This window comes from Alligator sinensis, unplaced genomic scaffold, assembly GCF_000455745.1.
Source record: "Alligator sinensis unplaced genomic scaffold, ASM45574v1 scaffold1451_1, whole genome shotgun sequence".
In the NCBI taxonomy this organism is placed as follows: domain Eukaryota; kingdom Metazoa; phylum Chordata; order Crocodylia; family Alligatoridae; genus Alligator; species Alligator sinensis.
In genome coordinates this window covers 365,762-383,475 of record NW_005842351.1, presented here as the reverse complement: position 1 = coordinate 383,475, position 17,714 = coordinate 365,762, and the positions used below count along the sequence as shown (strand labels likewise).

Sequence of the window (17,714 nt, the reverse complement as noted above, 5' to 3'; positions counted from 1 at the left end):
TGGCTGCTGGGGGGGCAGCGAGCCCTGCCAGTGCCAGCCCGAGCTCGGCGCAGGTGCACCTTCGACGCTAATGCGGGCAGGGGGCAGCCGCTCGCTTCGTGCCGGGCTGCGCAGGGCTGCGAGGGGCCTCCCACGGGCCCGACAGCCTTCACCACGGGAGCCCGTGCGTGTGTGTGCGTGTGTACATGCGTGCATGGCGGGGGTTGTGTGTGTGTGTGTGGGGGGGGCTGTATACGTGTGGATTTGTGCGTGTGTGCATGGGTGTGCGGGTGTGTGTGTGTGCATGCATGTGTGGGGGTGTGTGCATGGGTGTGTGGGGGGTGAGTGTGTGTGCACATGCATGTGCAGGGGGGTTGTAAGGGGGTGTGTTTGGGGGGGTGTATGTGCATGCATGGGTGTGCTTGTGTGTGCGCGTGCATGTATATGTGGGTGTGTTCATGTGTATGGAGGTGGGTGGGTGCCCACATACCTGAGGGGGGGTGTGTGTGTGTGTGTGTGCTTGCTTGGATGTGCATACATCAGTGTGAGTGTGCATGCACACACCTGCACGCCAGCCTATCCTGGCGCACATGTCCTGGGGCTCATTGCTCCTTAGCTGGAGGTTGGAGGTCACAGACGGTTCTCACCAGGCGGGCGGTGAAGCGCTGGAACAGGCTCCCCAGAGAGGTTGTGGAATCTCCATTCTTGGAGGTTTTTAAGACCCGGGTAGACAAACCCTTGAACGAGATGATCTAGTTGGGACTGGTCCTGCTTTTAGCAGGGGGCTGGATTAGCGATGACCTACTGGATCCCTTCCAACCCTGATTCTCTGAACACAGACCAGGACTTTGGGAGGTAACTATACCCAGCCAGGGCTCCTTGGCAAGAGGAAGCAGCTGCTGGGGCTCAGGCAGCCACCTGCCGGCACTTTCCCCTGGTGCACATGGCAGCTCCACCCAGGAAAAGCCCAAATTGGGACTGTGGGAGGCAACTGGAGGGGCACTGTGTCTACAGGCACCTTTATCCAGCAGTGGAAGCCTTCTGACACTTGGGAGAGGTGGAGTCGCCGCCTGCCTAGAGAGGCCCCTGCTGCATGTTACATGTGTTGCATGATTTGCCAGTTGGTTGTGTGATGCGTTTAGCCCAGCTATACAGGCCGAGTAATTATCATGCGATGGTCTGGTGAATCGCACAACAAATTTAGACTGGCTGCGTGTGCAAAGTAATTATTGCACAGTAAATATAACTATCTAGCTATAAAAAGAGCCAACCACCTATACAGTTAGTGCTTGAAAATGTGTAACCCCTCTATAGCTGGTTTCTACCCAGATTTAATTTAACTGTAGCAGGGCCCATAGTGAAAGTGGTGGCAGCATCAGCAGCTGCTGCTACAAAGGGATTTTGTGTGTGAAGACTCCCCTCCTGTTTTCTTGCCAGACTTGGAGTTCTGCCCGTAAAACTTTGTAGCCTGAGACAGTATCGATCAAGTGAAATGCATCATCTTTTCTGTTTAAGTCTCTTCTTTTTTTAATTTTTTTTCTTTTTTTTTTTCCTCTCTTTTTTCCTGCACAGGCCTCAAGGCCAAAGGCGAACATTTGGCAGAGGCTATTGTGAAGTAGCTTTGCTGATTATTAAGTGAAAGCTCTTTCCATACGTGCAGGGCAGCACTGAAAAAAAACGTGAAGGGGCTTTGAAAATATACGGCCTACAACCGTACACATGACAGCCCTGCTTTAGATGGAAATGAAGTGATGTACTCAAGCTGAGGTTCCGCCATAGCATCAGGTGTACTTGCAGGATGGTATATGTGGCAAGTGTTGCCCTGATACCAACCTGTAGATAAATGCAAGCTTGTTTTACCAAGCTTTCATGAGCACTAAATCCACACTTCAAAAAAAAATTATTACAGTTTAGCTGCTTCACAGAATAATTTTTATAAATGTTACACATGAAGGCTCACAAATGTAGCAAATCCTTGTCATTTGGTTGTTTCAAAGTTTATTTAATCTGAAAATAGGTGGGTTTGAGGAGAAATGTTAATCATTTTGGCCTTTTAAGTTGCTGACTTGCTAAGAGTCTCTTTATGAGAAGTCCTTTTTGAATGAGTGTCAGGATTCATTAACTTTACTGTTTAAGGTCTGTTTCGTTTTCAGGTTTTTTAGGAAATGTTTGTCTAAGAAAAAACATAACTATTTCACAAGTCAACAGTAATCTCCTTTACAATTAATGCTTAGGTCAGGAGTTACAGTTCTGCTAACATGCTGTTATAAAAGTTGCTTTTAACTGAACAAAATGTTATGATAAGATATTTCAAAGTTCTAAAAAGAGGTATGTTTAAGGGTAAGAAACATGATTCCTTAAAAAAAATCCTATAGGTGAAAAGTTTGGGTTTTTTAAGAGAGTTAAGGGCATAGCAAGAAAAATCAGTCACTTAATCCACTACTTCTTTGTTAGTGTCAAATGAAAACAAATGAAATCTCATAATGGATGTTTGAAAGTTGGGGACTTGTGACTTACTGCCTGTGGTTCAACTCCTCTTTGAAAATTTCAGATATTTTCCAACCTGGAAAAGAAAAAAACTACCATTTGCATTCAGCTGTTTTGTTTATTTTTCAGTGCCGTCCCCTTTGGCATCAGTGTACTTGGTCTAGTGCAGCTGCAGCTTGGCTGTGCCATTCTATAGACTTCCTTTGTCCCACATATCCAGAATTTCCTTGGCTGCTGTGGTTACCTCATCATGGAAATTTCCCATGCAGGTCTTCTATCCATCATCTTGAGGCTCAGGTAGAAGTCTGAGAGAGCCAAATCTAGTGAAAGAGCCAAATCTAGGCTGGATGAGGAAACTGTTCAAAGCCACATTTGTGAAGTGATGCATTCTTTTGGGGAAAAAGCACTCTCTGACTCCAAGAGCAAGTACCATGGAAAATGTTGGCTTCTTGCAAGCAGCAGTTGACTAACATTTAGTCTCTCTAGTTGAAAGTTAGTCAGCCTTTTTGTATCCAGAAAACTTAGGTCATGGCCTTAGTGTCTGATGCCAACTTCTTGAATTCCTTGGGAGAGAGGTGGGAACCGTGTGTGCTTCCACTGCATGTTCTCAGGTTTAGTCTTAGGACCCTGGGTCAGATCCCGCCTTGTGAATTTTTCTGGGTCTCATTGAAACGGCACTAAAAGTTACCTGGAAATACCAGGTTGCACTGCCCTTCCCTTCCCTTCTCATTGGTGATCAACACTCTGGGTACCCACCTTTCTGAAGCCTTTCTCATGACCAAGTCTTTTATTGAGGATTTTACTTAGCAACCTACTTCTGGTGCCTACTGTCTCTGCCAAGTGCCTGACCTTTAATCATTTAATTCATTACCATTTTTTACTCTTTATCAACTTGTTCAGGTGTGATGGCTTATTTTTGGGTGTCCTGACCTTGGTTTATCCTCAGTGCTGATTCTCCCTTACTTAAACTCACCTGTGCAGGTTTTTTACTGTAGCATATGATGGATATTATCCTCCAGTGTTTCCCAGGGTTTTATTTTTTGAGTCCAGCCTGTCTTAGGGTAGTGAACAAATGCCTTCATAGTTTCATGTGAGAGGAAAGGATTTCTTGGGGTGATATCTTTTATTGGACCAACTGTGTAGTTGGAATTGAGTTAGACAAGCAGCATGAAGCTTGTCTAATTATCCCAACTACACAGTTGGTTCAGTAACCACCTTAAGAAACATCTTGTTCATAATTTCATTGTTTTCCATGTCTCAGTTTTTCAATGGCTGATTCACTTTACATTGTCCTCATACAAATTATATGCCATATTTTTATCTGTATCAAATTATCACTATTTTCAACAGAGATTGGCAGAGCTCAGCCATCCCTCAGACCAGTGTCCTTTCCTGCTTGTCCACGTAGGAACTAATGATACTGTCAGGGATGACACTGAGTAGATCAGAGGAAACTGAGGCTCTAGGTAAGAAGATTAAGGGGTTTGGAGTGCAGGTGGTGTTTTGCTTGTGTTTTTGAAGATAGTGCCCCAGGTAGAAACCATCACATCCATGGAGACAAGCACCTTGCTTGAAAGGTGGTGTCAACAAGAAGGCTTTAGATTCTTTGACAATGGGCAAATATTTTGGGGATTGCTATTGAGAGATGGGATCCAACTGATCAGGACTAGACCTTGTCACCTGGTTAACCTAGAAAGGAGGGCTTTCAACTAAGGTCCTATGGAGTATGGTAAACAAAACCCTCCAACTACAAGGCACACAATCCTGAGAGAAGTGGATCATCAAAAAAGGGGTGCGAGAAGGAAACAAATTGGTTGAAATGCAAAATATATCAGATGCATGTATATAAATGCAAGGAGTATGGGGAACAAACAGGATAAACTGAAAGTCAAAGTCTGTAAGCAAAACTATGACTCAGCTGGCGTTGCAAAGAGTGTAATAACACTTGTGACTGGAACATCAACTTCTCTTTTGGGAAGGACTCATTAGGGAGGAAAAGGATGTGATACTGCATTACATGTCAGAAATGTTCATATTTACCCAAATACATGTATTTGGGTGAAGATAAAGGGAGAAAAGTACAGTGTTGGTATTTATGATGGGGAGTTTTTTATATGCCACCAAATCAAGAAGAAAAGGTAGGTGAGGCATTCTTTAAGAAGATGGGAAAATTATCCAAAATTATGTAGTGATAGTGATGGGGGATTTTAACTTTCCAGATATCCAGAAAGAATAATACCACTAAACATAATGTCAAGCAAGTTCCTAATGTGTGGAGGACAAGCTTTTGTTCTGAAAAGTTAAGGATAGGACTTGGGAGATCATCCATCTTAGATCTTGTCTTGACAGATGGGAAAGAATTGGTTGAGAACATGAAAGTGATGGGGAAACATAGGAGGAAGTGGTCACAGTATGATTAAATTAATTATTTTGAGATGGGGAAAGCACAAGGTCAGAAGAATTAAGAAGCTGGGTGTTGCAAGTCTGATTTCAGCCATTTCAGGGAAATAGTAGGCAAGGTCCTGTGGAAAGAAAGACTGAAAGATAAAAGGGATGTAGAAAGGTTGGCAATTTCTAAAGGCACTGGAAACTCAACAAGGAGCTATTCAGACATGATGGAAGCACAGTAAGCGTGGCAGTAGGCCAATGTAGCTGCACAAGTACTTTCTTAGATGTCCCTGAATCAAAAGGAAAACAAGGACGATGGAAAGATGGGGCAAGTCACTAAGGAAGAAATAGCAAGACCTTGCAGGGACAAAATCAGGAAAGTAAAGGTAAAAAATAAGGTGAGGGAATTTAAGGACAATAAGAAGGGGTCAGAAAAGAGAGACTAAAGGATCTATGGGCCCACGACTAAATAGCAACGTAAGCTCTTAACAGAAGACAAAAAAGAAGCCAGAGGTGATCAATAGCTACTTTGCCTTGGTCTTCATCAAAAAAAGTTTCAGCCAGACAGCTAACAAAAATTAGACAAGAAAGGGAAAAGGCTGAGGGTCATGATAACAAGAGAGACAGTTGGAGAGTGTTTGGTTAGTTTGAATGAACTAAAGTCAGCAAGACCTGATGAACTTATCCCAGGGTACCAGATGTACTGACACAAGCCATCTCAGAGCCCTTGGCAGTTATATTTACCAAGTCACGAGAGAGAAATGAGGTTCCAGAGGAGCTAAGAGAGACGCCATGTTGGCTCTTCACAACAGGCAAAAAGGCAGAGCCTGAGGAACTATAGACCAATTAGCCTGATGTCAATACCCAGGAAGTTGCTGGAGCAAATTTAAAAAAAAAACCCACTTGTAAGCATCTGGAGGAAAGGTTGATTGTAAGCAGCCAGCATGGATTTTCTAAGAATAAAGCTTGATTTGCCCTTCATAGAACAAATCAAGATCAGTCAAGAGTGTGCTTATACACAACTCCCCTTCCTACCCCCCCCCCCCCCCAAAAAAAACCCCAAAATAACCTCACGAACAGCTGTTATTAACAGTCTCTCTCATAAATCATGACAAATGAGTATTTCACTCAGTTCGGTACTGGCATGGCCTTACCTGCAGTAATGCACCCAGTTTTGGGGCCTACGTTTCAAGAAAGATAGATATATTGGAAAGAGTCCAGTGGAGAGTGACAAAGATGATTAGAGGTCCGAGAAGCATGACGTGAGGAAAGGCTGCAAAAATTGTGTTTATTTAGTCTGAAGAAGAGATGCCTGTGGGGTGGATTTGATAACAGTCTCCAAATACTTGAAGTAAGATTATAAAGAGTCTGGAGATGGACTTTTCTCTGTGGCTGTAGGGGATGGGGCTAGGAGTAATGGTCTCAAACTACAGTAGAGGAAATATGACCAGATGGGAGAAAATGTTAGGGAAAATGTGCTTTCCTCATTTAATACCAGTGGACAATTAGGCTTTGTTGTCAGTTTAAATTGATGATGGTAGCTTCCAAACTATTGAGCCTGTGCTAATAAATGCAACAGTTGTTCATAATTTGGCAGTGACTGACCTTTAAATGTAGATGTTTACTGAGGATATCCTTGGGGAACAATTTAACTTCAAAATGACACCCATGAGTACTTGTTATCATTTAAATATGCTTCCTTTGTCAATAACAGAATAACAAATACTAGTTAGATTTCTAATGTTGATTCAGATACTGGGAAACTTGCAGAATAAATTAGTGTACATTTGATTTATATTGACCAAAAAATTTTACATTGGTATGTTGCAGGTCAAGGTGACATACATTTAAATACATTGTAGAGCAGAGGTCACACTTGACTGACACACATGCCGACACTGTTTTTAATTAAAGTTTGTATTGCTTTAGAAGTATGAGGTTTTGTGGGAAACAAACCTCTAAGATCCTAAAATACCATGGGTTTCTTTAAAAAAAACCCCCAAACCCTCAATAGTTTCTGTCTTCCACAGGGGTGGGCAAAATGCGGCCCGCGGGCTGGATGCAGCCTGCCAGGCCATTCTATCCAGCCCACGGGGCCCCTAAAAATTTAGAAAATTAATATTTATCTGCCCCTGGCTGCCTGTCATGCAGCCCTCGATGACTTGCCAAAACTCATTAGCGACCCTCCACCCGAAATAATTGCCCGCCCCTGATCTTCCATGTAAAAGTGTCTTAAGTTAAATACTGACTTTATCATTTCTGGAGGTGTGGAACTACTGCAATGTAGAATATGTTTTAAATAGTATAGTATTTTCCTCCTTATTTTAGAAGAAAAGATTGAAGTAAGTTCTGAATATTCCTCTGCATGAAGATTAAAAAGGAGCCCTATTATTTAATGTCTGTCTCCATGATTGTTTCATCTGTAGCTTTTTCATACATGGAAGTTTCTAATGCCTGGTAAAGATAGTTGAAGCTTTTCTGGGAATTACTGTTTTGAGTTCATCATGTGTCAAAGTAATTTGACGTCTGTTTTAAGTTTTTGGTTTGCGTGAACTAAATAATTCTCAAAGTCTGAGCAGAGTTTGTCATACTTGGGTGCTCATGAAATTAATATGCCCACTAACTGTCTACTGAGTTTTCACTAGATACTAGTCAGTGTCACCAAAATATGCTCAAATCAGTGACAGAACAGTTACTACCAAACCCTTTGGATTTTCAAGGAGGTTATACAGAGATCCAGTCTGTATTAAGCAATACTAATTTTTTGTATTGTTATAGTGTATATACAGTGAGATTCTCAATGTTCTTGTTTCTCTACTGTGTGGTGACAGCAGCATTATAGGTATATAGTGTATGTTACATGGACAGATGAAAAGGTTAAGCATGATTTGATACATCGGTGTCAGAAATACTGTAAACAGAACCCCCCCATGAGACTTTTGTTTCATATTCTTCTTAATTAGATGCATAAGTGACTGGCTTCAAGAGAGCAAATTTATATTGAAGATTATTTTAATTGATACTACTGTTAAGAGATTACTGAAGGAAATTGGATTAAGATCCTACAACTCATATTTAATTTAATAATACTGTGAACTCTTAGAGATTTCACAACTGACTTGAGCAGACAGCAGATAACTTGATATAGGTAGGCATAGTTTGAGAAACCCTGAATTCTGGATCTTCCAACAATTTTCAACAATAGATTCTCCAGGAGTCCCCAAGATCAACTTGTCTGCTTGGGCAGATCTAGGATTTTTAAATGGGAGACGCAGATAGTGTAGTACATCATGACACAGAACATAATATATCTTTTTCTCTGGTTAAAAAGAAACTAGATGCTTTACTAATATGCTAAGGGCCTAGGGCTATATTATTCAGTTTAATATTGAAGCAAAAACAAATACAACTTTATTTAATTGTGCATTAATTTGCTATACCATCTAATTATGGATATAAACGCAACAAACTAGAGAAAAATAATCAAAAGATTTTGTTTCATTAGCCCTGTAGTCATTAGAATTAAGTGTATATCTCTCTTTTTTACGTTAATAAAACAAAACATTTAGTCTTTGAGTACTTTGATAGTGTATCCAGTGCTTCACTGAAAGTTATTTCCACACCTGAGTTAAAGTTCATCTAAGTAAACACTTCCAGTGAGAGTTAAAAACAGTCTGCGGGGCTGTGAAATAGGAGCTAAATTACCAAGAGCCACTAGCAGATGAAAGGATGGGAGAAGAAAAGAATGATAGAAGAAAAGATAGCTTAATTAGCGGAACATCAAGACGATTAAAAAGGAAAGAGGGTTGTTAACACCTGTGGAATAAAGAATTTAGGAGGAATCAGATAGATTATAATGAGACATGAAGTCAATTGACTCCCTTAGTGCTGCCTGAATAGAAATGTTGCTGCCACTGACAGGCAATTCTTTATAAACTTTGAGTGCAGCAGTATAAACTTTGAGTGAAGCAGGAATCAAAGGAACATGCAGCTACACCAGTGGATCTGCCCCGGCTCATCTGTGTATGCTTTGGTGGGAGGTGATGTGTTTAAAGTACTTCAAACATGTCTGACAGTCTTGTTTCATTTTTGGCCGTGACTAGGTTGTACTTTAAAATTTTGTTTGCATTGTCCAGGGGTGAGCGAAATTCGGCTTGCAGGCTGGATGCGGCCTGCCAGGCACTTTCATCTGGCTTGTGGCACCCACCAATTAATTGTACCCTGCCCAGTCCTTCTGCCCATGAGGGTGGGAGTATGGTGCCCACATATACACACCCCCTCCCAACATATACCCTATTGCGCCTCGCTCCCATGTTCGTGGGAGGAAGGGTTCAGCCTGGCCAGCATGCAGCTTCTGCTGGGTGACCTGCTCAGCTTCCCCAGCATTCCACTTGATCCAGGCACCAGGTAGGGAAGCAGGGGTAGCGGGGGAACTGCAACTCGGTGGGAGCACAGAGCATAGGGCTGGGGCTGGTAGCAGTGTGGACCTCTTGCCCGGGGGGTTGGTGGTGGCACCATGTAGCTTGGGTAGACAGGGTGTGGGTGTAAGGGGAGGCAGTGGGAGAGGGTGGGGACCCCTCACAGTTTCACCATTGCACACAGCCCTGAAGGAGGCAGTGGCAGCACCAGCAGGCAGGGACACTGGTACCTGGCAGCACATGGCTCTGGCCAGCACTGCACATTGTGGCAAGGATCACAGCCCAGCCAGCTGCTTCTATGGCTGGCACTCCCCATCATATACATGTAGCCCCCATGTTCATGTGCCCCCAGAGGGAAGCTCCATGCATTGGAGCCAGCTGCCTTGGCTGCTCCCTGCAGCACAGGTCCTGGGACTCTGCCAGAAGTGGAGGGGAACCCTGCACACGCACCCCCCATACACAACTCAGCATACACACATGCACACACCCAACCACAGCCCCCACACAATATACAAGACTGAGAAATTTTTTTTAGTTTTTATTCAATCACCTCTGTATGGAGTACGCAAACACAGATCCTGACAAAAATATTTTTGTAATAAAATTAAAATCTGTTATAGTAGCTGTTCGACTTTTAGTGTATGACTTGGTTTTTTTCTGGTTCTAAAATGGCAACCCCCCCTCCCAAAAGGAGTATTTCTGGGGGGCAAGGGGAGTGACTTCCAGTGGCAAAGGTCAGAGGTTAGGGGTGGGACTTCCAGCCCCAAGATGGCGACCAGGGGGTGGGGCAACTGTCAAGGGGCAGGGCAACTTGAGCGGCCCTTGAAAGCTCACCAAACCTTGTTAAGCAGCCCTCCACTTGAAATAGTTTTCCGCCATTGGCATAGTGCCACCTACAAATGTATTTTAGCAGTGTATTCTAGGGAGATGATTTTTGAGGCTTGGAAGTGGGTAATATATATTCCATCTCATGTAGTGACTAGTTTGATAAATTATATGTTAAAGTTGCAAGAGCATTGTCATAGACAACTATTTATTTATTTTAAATATACAGGCCTCTTGTTAAAGACCATCTGTACTTTATAAAGCAAACACAATTCACCACATTTAAAATACAAACTAATTTGGATGTATTGCCAGAAAACCCAGCCACCAGTGGATTGTAATTGTTCTAGGAAGATTTAGTTATCTATTTAAAATAGCAGGGACATATGTAATGTACCATAAACCTATTTTAAAAATATTTTTGTAAATCTTATCTGGCTCTCTTTAAGCAGCTTCATGAGTCTAAGATTTGAATGTCAATTAATTCAAATAGAAAATTTATTTTAGTCTCAACTTTTAATTTTATGCACACATGTTGGTGTCTCACATGTGTCTCTTGGACTCCACAATCGATAATACTTGTATGTTTCAGGCTAATTATTGAGTGATATTTCTTAGTATTTTCTAGTTGAGCCAATTGCATTATATTGGTGGAAATGTGGTGTGTGATTGGAGGTTTCCAGGACTTAAAAAAATGGCAGAACAGAAGGAAAAGCACAGTACCATTCTTTCTCTGCTAAAAATCTTAATTTAAGTAAATATCACTTCCCCGTGGTTCCCCTTGCTGCTTTGGTGGTACACTGAGAACTTGATCACATGTTTTAAACTACTTAAACATTAAACATGTTTAAATGAAATAGTTGTTGTAATGTCTTTGAATGCCACAAATATCATTAGTTTAGTTAGAAGTAGGTACTGAAGGAAAAGTAACACCACAACTGTCACCAACAGAGTGAATGTATTTTCAATTTGTATTACTTACAGACTCCAATGTAGAGTGGGGTCACTAGATGATATTCCCATTAACTTTATGTATGTAGTCTCCATTTTCTTGGTTTAAACATTCTAAAGATCTCTTGAACTAGTGTTATCTATGGTAGTGATATTTGTATTTCATAGGAATGTGAAGATGTTCATAACTATCAACTGGTGAACTGACCCAATGTGCTTTTCTTTGACTGTTACTGTAGTGAAGATGGCATGAGTGTAAAAGCTTTTTTTCCTGTTAACGTAGCATGAAAATCCTAAGGTAAAAATTAATGCATTTCATTATTCCATTTCTTTTCTCTGTCTCTTGCTGAAATTGATTCTCTGTTTAGATGCATTCTGTTCTTAAACTAGTACAAAAAGTATTCATACACTGCAGCATCTTTAAATTGGAGAATAATGAAATCTAAAGCTTCCCCATCATCTCATACATACACACAAATTAAGAATCTTGATTATGTGGTGAAGCAATTCAGTGGCACTGAATATTTATTGATTATAGAGGAGCTGATTTTATGGATAGTGATCAGGACTGGCTTTACTCCTTGTCTTTTGCAGAACTTTGAGGTGTTACTTTTTCATTTTTACTTTTTCATCTCTACAGTTAAATTCTCTCTAAGAACTGATGAGTCCTTAGGCCAATCTGACTCTCTTACTCTACTCATACTAAAAATAAATACATACATACAAATGCAGACACCGGTCTCTGGGTAGATGTGATATTTTTTATCAGACCAGCCTAAATAGTTAGAAAATTTGTTCTTTGCAAGCTTTCGGTCACAAACTCCCTTCTTTGGGTTTTGTGCCCGAAAGCTTGCAAAGATAAATTTTTCTAACTATTTAGTTCGTCTAAGATATCACATCTGCCTGAAGAACCTTATCTGCTTATGTCCTTAGACCAACATGGTTACAACCAACAACCCTAGATACAAATGGGCTTCTGTCTTTTTTTATTTATTATGGATTAATACATTTATAGCAAGATCATTCAGTCTTGCAGAACGGTTGCATTAGCTTGTAAGTAAGGCTATGCGAAGCTTCGGTCACTGATTCGATTCGGCAGAGATTTTTCCTGATTTGATGGCCAAATCTCCGAATCCAAATCAGATCAGGAGACCCTTTAACCTCTCTGAATCGAATCGGAACCCTCCGATTTGATTTGGAGAGATTCCATGATTCAGACACAGACAGCTTTAAATGTTTTTTCTACATACCTCAAGGTACTAGGTGGCTCGTGAATGCTGAAATGCTGGGGCAGATGGAGCATTCTACAGGCTTGGCGACTGATGCCTCCTGGGTCTGGGGTCACACCTGGGGTCCCGTCCCGGCTGATCGTCAAACCAGGGAGCGCAGGGGAGTTCCCCACACGCTTGGCAGCGGACCCAGAAGTGGAACAGAATTGCTTCTGGTCCACTTCCGGGTCCATCGCCAAGTACATGGGGGGACCCCCTGTGCTCCTGTGGGATGCTGAATCCATGCCACCATTGCGTTCGTGAGCCATGTCTGGTACCTTGAGGTATGTAGAAAAAACATTTAAAGCTGTGTATATGGCCGAATTGCTGATTCTTCAAATCAGCATCAAATCTTCAGATTCAGATTTGGCTGAATTGAATCAGGACAGTGATCCAAATCAGAATCGAATACTGCCCATTTCACACACCTGTACTTATAAGGTAAGCCAACTCTTCTAAGAAAAACCACAATAAAACACATTTGGAATTTGTATTTTGGCTTGAGTCTCAAAGCTTCCTGACCCAATAGCTACTGTTTTTATTTCTTCTACCAAGTTCCATACAATCTCTGATAATTTTTGTAGATTTAAAAAATCCAATCTTCCTTCTTAATCAGATTTTTTAGCCAATTGAGCAGTTCTCAAATCTTTGGTCAGATTTGCTTTGTGATTTCCAGAATTTTAGTTAAAAATCACTTACGTCTGACTTGGACTTTCAGTAACTTTTCTGTAAATCCAGATTTTACAGTAAAATAAAATCTTTCTCTCTGAACACATGACAACAAACAAAAGATAATGTCATTTTTCATTCTCTATCATTCTCTGTAGCACACTGAAATTAAATGAAAAAAGGCGTGCATCTAAAAAGAAGTAGAAAATTTTCCATTTTGGAATACTTTAATTTTTAACTTATTGACATTAACCTGTCAAATCCGATTTATATATCTGCAAACAATGAGTTGGAATGAACACTTTATGAGGTTTTAAGCATTCATGCTAACCAGACAGTAGCAGTTGTAGAAATTAGATATAGACGTTGATATTTTTTTAAAGAAAGATAAAGTGAGGGGAAAAACTCAGTGTATTGTGATTTAAACGATAAGATCACATTTAAGACCAAAAATAACCTCCTCAACTGCAAAACAAGCAATGCTAGAAACCAGATTTTTATAATGGAGTTAATATGCTTAAACCTAAATTGAAAGGCAGTTTGCAATTCTTTCTTGAAGGGGCAAGGAATTTTGACTAAAACATACTAGTTTACTGCAAACTTTAAAGATGCAGCTTTAAAGCACACATTCCTCGTCTGTAAAGATAGGTGACTAAACTTCTGAGAGCTACCTTTGTCTTTATATTTTACATCCAAATAACTAACATTTTTAAAATGTCACAGTTTTAATAATTTAGCTTATGTTCACCATAACTCATATGAGAGCAGAACAAACTCTCTAGTTGTTTCATTGTTTGAGTAATAGACTTCTCAAGCCTTTACACAATGTACAATGACTACTTGTGAAGAATATTTGGAGTCTTAAGAGTGGGGTGGCAGCAACGTGCAGCAGATTCACAATTGCTTTCTGTTATTTGCAGACAAAATTGTCAAAACTTGCTCATTTGAAGGGGAGAAAAATCCTGTTAAAAGTAATCACAGAGGTAACTGTTATCTCTTAGTGACTAAGAACTTAATGCCCCATTTCTCAAATGAATTTTTACAGTAACTAGATAGCTATATCACACCCTTAAGTGAAGAGCTCATGAACTTGCCTGCATGGTTATTTCCATCCTTAACTCTTCTAACAAGCTTCCAAAGTTACTTTTGCTTATAAAACTGGAAAATGGACCTGATAGAAATGTTTAGTCTGCAGGGCCGTGTTTTATTTATCATATCACAAAAGAACAATGTTTTGTTGCATTGTGGTCAAAATAGAAGCAACCTTGCTTGTTCAAGAGTGCTCAAACCTTAGAGATAAGAGGGGCAATATAATAGAGTACAATAGAAAGAGTGGAGTGTAATTATTTGTGGCTTGTCAAGTGAAGCCCTTTCAGGCCCCAAGTGATTCAAATCTGGGAACTCCGCACAATTCTGTAAACTAACCATAGCCAGCATCAGAGAAATCTCACCCAGCTTCTCCGACAGTACTGAAATTGCATCAGTTTGTCATGCACTGAGCATGCCAGCTTCACACAATATCATTTGCTTGCAAATGGGCCTGGCCCCAAAGCCCTGAAACGCATTCTTTGGTATCTGACTCTTGGCCTGTGATTTGTCATGTCTCTGGTGCTATCAGCGTGAAGTAATTTTAATAGATTCTGATGGTTTGCTTGTGGAAGGTAAAGAATGCACTGTAGATTGTGTCAGGTAGCTTTCTATGGCATGTAACATGGTAGAGGCTCTCATGACACTGAGCCAGACAAAAAAAGTATGGAGAAAGACGAGGTTATTTTGTGTGGTAGTGTTAAAAAGGTAGGGACATCTTTGGTAACTCGGTTCTCAACAGATTCAGGTACTCAGATGTTTAATCATTGCTCTCACAGTATAAACAAGATCCTGTTCTGTTAATTTCTTATTTTCAAATGCTGAATGTAGAAACAAATCAGCAGTTTTTGTCTCTTGCTGCCTAAGAGAAAAATTGCTGAAGTAATGTTTATGACATTCCTTAACTTCTAAAGAATTAAATTTTATATGTTTGTACTTAACAAATTAATGTTGACTTAAATTTTAAATAGCTGTTTTATATTTTTGAGCGACTTGGATGAAAAAGTGTATACCTTAGCAGTTAGACTTTCCATTTTAGCAATGTAAGAGCAAGACCTGTATTTTTATGGTGTAGTTCACCTTATTTGTATTATATGAAAATGTAATGCCTTTTAACCTTTCGTAGTACAGAGATTGTAAGGAAGAAAGGATAGCGCAGGTTTATATAGAAATTATTCCAGCAATTAAGAGTTTTTGACTGTTTAGAACAATTCAGCTGCATTGTGAAATAAGTAAATGGCATCTTTTCTGTTCAACTTTTGACACCACTGAGATAAGATTATTTTGCCATTGACAACTCTGATGTTTGCATCATTTTTTTTTCCCCAACCAACTTCCTTAATTGATTACTGCTTTGATGTTGGAGCCTGCAGCATAGCTCCCCAGAATTCTGCTGACACCAATCGATTACTGTGAAGGTGTTAACGTTGGTGATTTCATCCAAGAAACATTTAAAACAGTGTCGGTAATCTGTTGCTAAAACTGCCAGATCATTGAATTTTATTATTTTGAACATGCTATTTTGGAATAACAAGGAATTCTCTAGAGAGAACAGTATGTTTCAATGAGTCCCATGGACAGACGAGATTTCTGTTTGCTTGTAAAATAATGTAGAATACGTTAGTGTGGAATGCATGCAAGAGCTTTAATATTTAACTGGTTGTTTTAAAAATAATGTTTTTATTAATATTCGTTGCATCTCTGAGGAATTCATAAAATGTTCAGACGCAGACCAGTTCTCTTGACTTCTACCTAGGGAATGTCTGACAGCAGAGTAACTCTGAGCTCCCCTGAAGCAAGTGTGCATGAGTCTCTTAGTTCTTTACCCATCTCACCTTCTGCACTTGCTTAGAAGATGACTGTGGCTAAGCAAAATGTTCAAATGATCTTGCATTTTTTTGCCTGTATTCCAGTTCTATGTACAGTTAATATTGATCTCCTAAAAAGTATTCTGGAATGGGATCTGAGCTCACTGTTCAGGGTTAGACAGGGACAAAGATGAGCAAGTTGTTTAAGTTTGAAGTAGAACATGCAGGGGAAATTCAGTTTAGTTTACCTCTTTTGAAGGCTAGCTTGCTTTTTCTTCAGTCATGAAGATTTAAAATATTATGACTAAGTGTGTGTTATAGATACATAAATAAAACAATTTTGCCATGTTTCTGAGCTTCAACATATCAGCTAGTGGTAGGAGACATAGCATGAAAGATTCTCCATAAACAGTGGTGACACATAGGGGGTTCACGGGGGTGCACATGCACCCCTTAAGAGCACTGGTGCACCCCCTGTCAGGCTGCACTCCCTGTTTAGGTGACAGGCAGGGGGTCAAGCGGGAGTGCTGGTGCTCCCCCTGCGAGTGCCAACCAGGGAGCGGGGCCACCAGCAAAAATGTCTGTGCTGATTCCGGAAGTGCCCGTGGGACTTCGGGAAGCGGCACGGCCACTTTTTGGTCAGTGAGATTGGCCGCGGGGGGACCTCCCCCCCAGTTGCTGATGGGGGGGGCACGTACCCCCCCTGACTCGAGGCACCAGTTGCCCATGTCGATAAATTCTTTGTTCTACTACTTAAACAGGGGCAGGCAGTTATTTTGGGCAGAGGGCCACTTATTGAGTTTTGGCAAGCCATTGAGGCCAACATGACAGGCAGCCAGGGGCAGATAAATATTAATTTTCTAAATTTTTTAGGGGCCCCGTGGGCCGGATAGAATGGCCTGGCGGGCCGCATCTGGCCCACAGGCCGCATTTTGCCCACCCCTGACTTAACCAGCTTCTAAAGAAAAACACATGTTAAGTGGGTTACTTTACCCAAGGAAGAAGCTAAATCAAGCAAGTACTTGAGCTAAATTAATCTCTTGACATCCATTTTGAAGAGAAAGTATGCATATCAGCTTTGCCAACATTGGCAACATTTATGAATATGAAGAGGAACTATTACAATCTTCACAGTCAAATGGAGTGCTTTTATATTCATCCTCACAAGTCTTTGTTACAGTGGCCAATGACAGGACTAGGCAGCAGCAGCCCAAATCTGTCCAGAAGACAAAAATGCTGTTTGGAAGAGAACTTTTTTTTCAGTATAAATACAATTCCAGTTTTTTAACTACCATAGAAAATATGGTTCTATTAGTTATGACAAATATTCAGAATTAGCCAGCAAATTTCCAGAAGAATGTGGAGACCAGTTTGTTTGCTGTTAATGTGGTCAGGTTTAGCAACTTTATGTACTCTGCATATCATCCTGGATGTGGCTGGCAGTGCTCTATAATCTGTGGTTACTGCCATAGTAATAAGATGTTTTCCTTGGTTAAAGAACTCTGATCTTGAATCTGGTAGAACCGTATGTGATGTTAGAAGATCTCCCGTTCAAAGATTGGCTGTTATTCAGCAAAAAAAAAAATTAAAAGCGGGAAAAGAAGATGGTAAAAGATTTTCAGTTGTTCTCTTCTGGGAAATGTACATGCCTGGAACAATTATGAAGGCTTTCTAAAGTTTACACATTTGGAATGGTATAAAAACAAAGCTAGTTTGTCCAGGAAAGCCCCTTCTACTCCTAATCCCAAGAAAAGTAGCAATAGCTAAATGGGCAAGGAGCTCACATGCAAGAATAGGTGGACACCACAGGACTTGCTGTTCCATATCAGTTTACT

At 40.7% G+C, this 17,714-nt stretch overlaps 1 protein-coding gene across 1 annotated transcript in view; it reads left to right on the top strand.

Annotated features, from left to right (window-relative positions):
- The first annotated feature begins 14 nt into the window (after window positions 1–14).
- SNX24 (sorting nexin 24) overlaps window positions 15–17,714 on the top strand; it is a 134,128-nt gene continuing 116,428 nt past the window's right edge. Inside the window, exon 1 of the mRNA XM_025210470.1 lies at window positions 15–163. Within this exon, the coding sequence (XP_025066255.1) occupies window positions 71–163 (93 nt within the window). The 5' untranslated portion in view covers window positions 15–70. The remainder of the gene's footprint in view (window positions 164–17,714) is intronic.